This window comes from Triticum urartu, chromosome 7 (assembly GCF_003073215.2).
Source record: "Triticum urartu cultivar G1812 chromosome 7, Tu2.1, whole genome shotgun sequence".
In the NCBI taxonomy this organism is placed as follows: domain Eukaryota; kingdom Viridiplantae; phylum Streptophyta; class Magnoliopsida; order Poales; family Poaceae; genus Triticum; species Triticum urartu.
In genome coordinates, this window is record NC_053028.1 from 558,553,948 (window position 1) to 558,560,541 (window position 6,594).

At 39.5% G+C, this 6,594-nt stretch overlaps 1 protein-coding gene across 1 annotated transcript; it reads right to left on the reverse strand.

Annotated features, from left to right (window-relative positions):
• Nucleotides 1-1,542: 1,542 nt before the first annotated feature.
• LOC125519068 lies at nt 1,543-4,252 on the reverse strand. Its single transcript, XM_048683955.1, has 3 exons — nt 3,966-4,252; nt 1,849-2,040; nt 1,543-1,760 (listed from the first exon to the last, which is right to left on the reverse strand). Exons 1-3 carry the CDS (start codon nt 4,250-4,252, stop codon nt 1,694-1,696), a joined length of 546 nt encoding a protein of 181 aa, XP_048539912.1. The 3' UTR covers nt 1,543-1,693.
• Nucleotides 4,253-6,594: the final 2,342 nt, after the last annotated feature.

Consider the following 6,594-nt stretch of genomic DNA (forward strand, 5'->3'; position numbering starts at 1 on the left):
TGTACAAACCTCTACAATGGGTTAAAACCTAATCAATTAGCCGTGTCCCCGGTTACGGACAATTTGAGCCTCTGGACTTGGATCTATCTCGGAACTCTCAACACCAGATCAAAAACTTAACTGTGGGCAACTTATCGATATTATGGGTTATGAGACATCGGTTGGCGGAAACAGGTAGGTATCTGCTTTGTAGTAGAGATTCCTGGACTATTCTTTGTTGTAGGGAAAATAAAAGCAGCTTTTACGCAAACAAAACTCAAACACAAAGCCATATAGTCTTATTGCATATAGAATAGTTTATCATCTGCTTTATCATATTGTGATCTTGCCGGTACATTCAATGTACTGACCTACACAGCTGCAACGTATCATGTTGTAGGATTTCTTCGATGAGTAAGAGTTACGATACATGGTTACAGTCTACACTCAACTTGTCGCTGGCGTTCATAGGACTCCACACTTGATTATTTGTTTCCGCTGAGACTTATGATGTATATATATCAGTTTTACGTTATTTATACATTAGATTGCACTTTGATATATACATTGATGTACTGTGTGTCCCAGCATACTGATCCAGCGATTCCACCGGGGGAACTTCCCTCCCGGAGGGTGAAATCGAAACCATCATCATCACCAACAACCCTCTCATCTTTGGGAGGCCAATTGATGCAGCTTGAACTACGTCGATATTTCCCTAAAGAGGAACTGATGATGCAGCACAACTACGGTAGGTATTTCCCTCAGTGATGAGACCATGGTTATCGAACTAGTAGGAGAACCACGCAACACCACATAAACAACTCCTGCACACATAGAACAAATACTTGCAACCCGATGTAAGTGAGGGGTTGTCAATCCCTCACAGGTAAAAAGATAGGTAAAATTGTAGTAGATTGGATAAATAGATCTCACGCAACGCGAGATAAAATAAATAAATAAAAATTGCTGCAAGGTATTTTTGTATTTTTGGATCAATAGATCTGAAAATAAAATCAAATAAGAAAAGATCACGAAGGCAAATATAATAAAGAAGAGACCCGGGGGCCGTAGATTTCACTAGTGGCTTCTCTCAAGAAAAATAGCATAAGGTGGGTAAACAAATTACTGTTGGGCAATTGATAGAACTTCAAATAATCATGATGATATCCAGGCGATGATCATTATATAGGCATCACGTCCAAGATTAGTAGACCAACTTCTGCCTGCATCTACTACTATCACTCCACACATCGACCGCTATCCTAGTGTATTAAGTTCATGAAGAAATGGAGTAATGCAATAAGAACGATGACATGATGTAGACAAGATCTATTTATGTAGAAATAGACCCCATCTTTTTATCCTTAATAGCAACTAGATGACTCATTGTGCCAATGGCGCAAAGGCCGAGAGGGAACCAAGTATTATGAGAATATTTAGACACTCAAGTCAAAAACCAAATGTGGCCAACACTACCACATCCTCTGCTTGTAAGCCGCCTTTTCTCACCGGATCTAATATAGATACATGATTCTTCAAGAGCAAATTTCAGAGAAAATATAAAGCATGGAAGGCTTTAAGTTGTACTATTGAGACCATACCACCATATCTTCATTTAGTTTCTTTGAAAATCTAAAGGTCTAAGAGGATGGTACATGTGAGAAGCTGTGAATCCACAACAAAAAACTAAACTAACTTCCAAACAAACATTTCAAGTTTGGAAGCCACAAAGAAGCAGCCCAGATCTCTCGTTGTAGTGCAGGTACATGTCCTTAATCCTGCATCCACAACCCATAATTTTTCAACAACTAAATCCATGAAATCCAACCGAAGGAAATCATGGCAGAAACATGCGCCGTGGCTTACGTCTCCGAGAAGGACTTCTTGGCATTCTTGTGCAGGTTGAACACAGCAATCCTCGCCGCGAGCTGCAGAAAAACCACATAGGCACCTTTCTTCACCTTGCCCTTGGGGAGGAGGGGGGCAACACTTGCAGCGCCGCGACAAATATATCTTTTCTGTCCCTCTATCCCTGCTATTTGAAAACAAGGATCTCCACTGATAGAACCAGAATAAGGACAATAAACAAAGTGTACCCGGCAGTTCAGGCTTTACCCCAACAAGAACAGACCATGGTCAATTCACACAAGTATGAAAAAGCAGGCAAAGCACACCATGATACACACACAACCACAAAATATGAATGTCATGAGGCAAACGAAAACACAACGTCGGGCCAAACCCATATAAACACGATCAATGAAGCAAGAATAATGACAATACATAGGTCACACAATAAATGCAATTTCCAGAAAAAAAGGAAAGGAAGAAACCCTGATAAGCATAAGAAAGAAGAAGAAAACTTGATCAACAGAAGAGAGAAAAGGGGACCTCCAAGAACATACAACGTAAAAAAGAAAATAAAAGAAGTAACCAGCCCACATGCATTGCACTAAACAACCCATTATTATTAGGATCTGTGTGCATACCCAAACTTCTTAAGATTCTGTGTAGAGCAGAAATTTTGAAATGACCCAGAAAAATGTAGTAAGAAATAAAATACAGGAACTACAAAAACTAACTAATCCAGGTGGTCTATGCACCACAAATCAGGAATCCTACAATTGCACTACTATAAACATATGTCTACTGCATTCCAAGTGCTCATATATTGCATCCTTCTTTTTAATATGAAATCCATCATCCTAACACATATCTCGTGCTTGATTTTTCTCTAGCAAAACATGAGGCGATAAACGGTTCAGTTCTATGTACATACTCCGATATCCAGGAAGTGACTACTTCCATGTTAGAAAATCACGTAAAGACATGGGTTTGACATAATTTATAACCACTTGATAAAAAAGGGCATCCAACAATTATGGTACCGTAAAAATCCATCATGATGAACCCAATTGACTATCCCATCAGCGTGCAGAAAGGGACACTAACAGCAATAAGTACCTTATAATAAATCAATGATGCTACTCGACAACCACATTTCTGTAGAAACTTAATTAGAAATACATTTAACTATAAAATGTCAGTGACAATGGAATACTACCTTCAGTATGCTTACCACCAAAGTAGCCAAGAATATTTTGAGGAAAAATGTTGGTCTATAAAATGTTAAACTGAAATTTGATTGGAATCCCATTTGCAGAACAAAAGCGAATCTCAGTTGATTCCTTTGTTGATAAACAAGAGATTGTATTTAAGCAATAGCAAAGAAGTGAAAAGAAAACTCATATATTACTTCCTCCTTGAAAGGAAACAAATTAGCCTCTGGATTTGGCCGCCAGCACCAAAGAAAGAAAAAAAATACAGAAGGAAGAAAACAGTAGACAATCGAAACAAACGAAAGCTTACAATAGGAAGCAGAAAGAGGCCATTCTAGAACACAACTGAATAAGTGAATATTAGAGCACCACTTGTTAGAATTACCATACTGATTCATGTTTGGGTAGGCTTCAGAACCACCGCCACTATTATGCCAAGTAAGATAAAATAACATTCAGATGTGCTTTAGTTAATATGTATACTTGACTTGAAAGTAACTAACTTGTAATTTCATAACAAAGTTAAATGTTAGAGTACCACTTCAAGCAGCACAAAAGAAAACAAATCACAAAAGGGCACCACGCCGAGCTCCAGAAGAAATCCCTCCGCAACACCCGTCAGGCACCGTCCCCTAGTAGTTCATGCTCTACCCAGCAAGAACTTGGCTATTTTCAACATAACAATGTAACTATGTTATGGTAGTTCATGTTATATTTATTACTTTGACTAAATTACTGATCGAATTTGAGAGTGCAGCATGAGATGTATACTATCCTCAGCTCACCACAACACTACCATATGACTAAAAAATCGGCGCTGGTTCTAACATTTGCATATAATTTACAAAATGATGATACTAAAACCAATCATGACCAGTGAAGAAAAAATACAAAGAAGGAAAATGAGTATGGATGGCCTTATACCTTATTATGTTCAACACCAATCTGGTGAGGCAGTGGTTAGCATGCAAGGAAGGAAGCGGGAGGCAACAAGCTACTGTGGCCGGAGCTGTGTCGCGGAGGACAAAGAGCAGTGGATAGGAGGGCGACGATGCAGCAAACGAGGCAGGGAGGTGGCGAGCAGTGGCCGTCCTCCCCTCCCCCTCGACCGGTGGCCCTAACCCATCACCTGAATCGCTGCTCCTTCCCCCACCTTCGTCCTCCTCACCCTCCCCGCTCCTCAACACCCACAGTAAAACCACGCCGCCCATGCTCTTGAATTGACAGTTACATGTGCCCAGCTGGACAAAAATGATGGCACTCAACAAGCAGAATCCAGAATTAGAACCACATTTAACTGAAGAAAGCCATGATAATGGAGCACTAACACCTTACAAACATGGATATGAACCAATGGCATATGAGTACTCAATAAAGCAGGAAACGGGCCAGGAGGATATCTATAAAGATAGGCATTCATAACATTGGGAATAAATTGCTGCGTAATGATTGGATTTAATTACCTGAATAAAAATTAATCAGATGCTACCTAGTGCTTTCGGTGATGGGTATCAAGTATCGATAATAATTGAGTTAAAGTGCACTAAAACTAATCTTTGGGAGCAGAACTTTGGTGATCTGAATATGTAACATAGTATGATGATGGTTGTGTTGTTCCGGTCAATAGCATCACCTAAATAGTATGTTTCCCTGTGCAAACCCAGAAGCTAAAGAAACTACATTACATTACATAGAACTGACATTGTTTAGTACATAACAATGGTTCAAAAATTGCATGTTCAACAAAGCGTATACATTTGTTTAGATTCATAAAGCCAAAAAATTATATACGGAATTAACATTACTATATTACTTTTTTACCAATTAACATATTAGGAGGTACACTCAGTCAGCCACTATTGACATCAACATTCGCTATCTGATAATTAATTTGATAAGAACCAACTCTGAAACAGTCAGCCGGTGAAAACTCCGAAACAGTATTGAGTCTAAAATAGTCAACAGTATTAAAAATGAGTCACTTCACATCAACAGCCAACTTTGAAACTAATTAGCAATGGTCACTATTTAAATCAACAGTCACTATTTACATTAGTATATTACCATCTGATTAGCAATTAACATCAAAAGTCAGTTACCACTAAAGTCTAAAACACTCAGACTATGACACAGGAGAGTTTCACTCAATCCCTTGGTTGATACAAAAAATTGCAGATAGTATCCAAGTATTGCATAGAAAGGGCAAAAAAGTACCAACTCTTCCATGAACGCAAGAACATGTCAAGAATGGATTATCTAGGTAATCTGACTCCCTGACGGCAACATCAAATAGGAGAAGAAGAACCATCATCTTCTAAGAAATTAAGAAAATGATGTCATATCAGAAATGTCATAAACGCCAACTCAAATAGTTAATTCACGAGGAACACATAAGATTAAAGAATGAATTATTATTCCTTGATGGTAGACAAAGCAAACTTCTTTATTGTCACTGCAATCAAATAATATATAAAACTGCCAGGCTAATTCTGTACTTCTGTTGTTGGCAATCCATCCATGATTAGATTAATTAGTAGAAAATAGTCAATGGAGTTAGTGAGTGAGGCTCACTGACCATCCCAACTGGAACTCTTGTGCTCTCTTAGCGGACTCAACATCAGCTGTGGAGTTTGAGACAGGCTCGTACCATATCACATCCAACAACACCCCCACCTCTGCATTCTGCTCTGCCTGCATAATATTAATGCACAGAAACTCAATCGTTTATTGTTCATTTCAAACTATATTGCAACTTCAGGCCCAAGGGAAAACCACATCAATTTTCAAAGAGCAAAACCTGAACTAAACCAATATATAGGATGTTCCGACTTCTGACCGACCTTGTACTTCTTCCTGTAGATGTCTGAAACCGTGGCATGAGCGAGGATCATGTTGTGAGTGACAATGTAGGGCTCAGTGCCGGAGCTCCCTTGTTTGCAGTAGAGGTGGCGGAGCATAGAGCAGCGACCCGACGCATGGATCCCACTGTCGTAGCCCTGCACCGCCAGTGTGTGGCTCGTTGAAGGTGATCCAATGCTTCACCCTATCCCAGACGCCTTGAAACACGTCTCTGCATACGCCACGCAGTCATTGCTGCATCTATAATTTGCATGTTTTGGTTGTTTGACCACCATTGCAGGACCCAAGAAAAGTTGCTCCAAATCAAGGTGCCTACGGTACATACATTATCTGCCTGTCAAGCAGCCCACTGTACTTGTCTTCCAGGGCCTGGGAAAGGTCCCAGTGGTAGAGGGTAACATATGGCTCAATCCCTGGAAAAATGATAATTCTAGTTCACATTGTTAGTGAGCTCATAACTAATTTGGATTTAACAGTTATTTTCGATAAAACTTCAACACTGGTCAACAATGTTTTGATCTTTAGAGTGTACAAAAGTTCACCTTTTGCTAGGAGTGCATCAATGACCTTGTTGTAGTGGTCGATGCGTGCCTGGTTGACCTCACCGGTGCCATCTGGACATCAAGCAAAACACACAAGGCTATTACTATTAGTGTGCTGATATATATATGTTGATTTAATTCTCCATAATTGG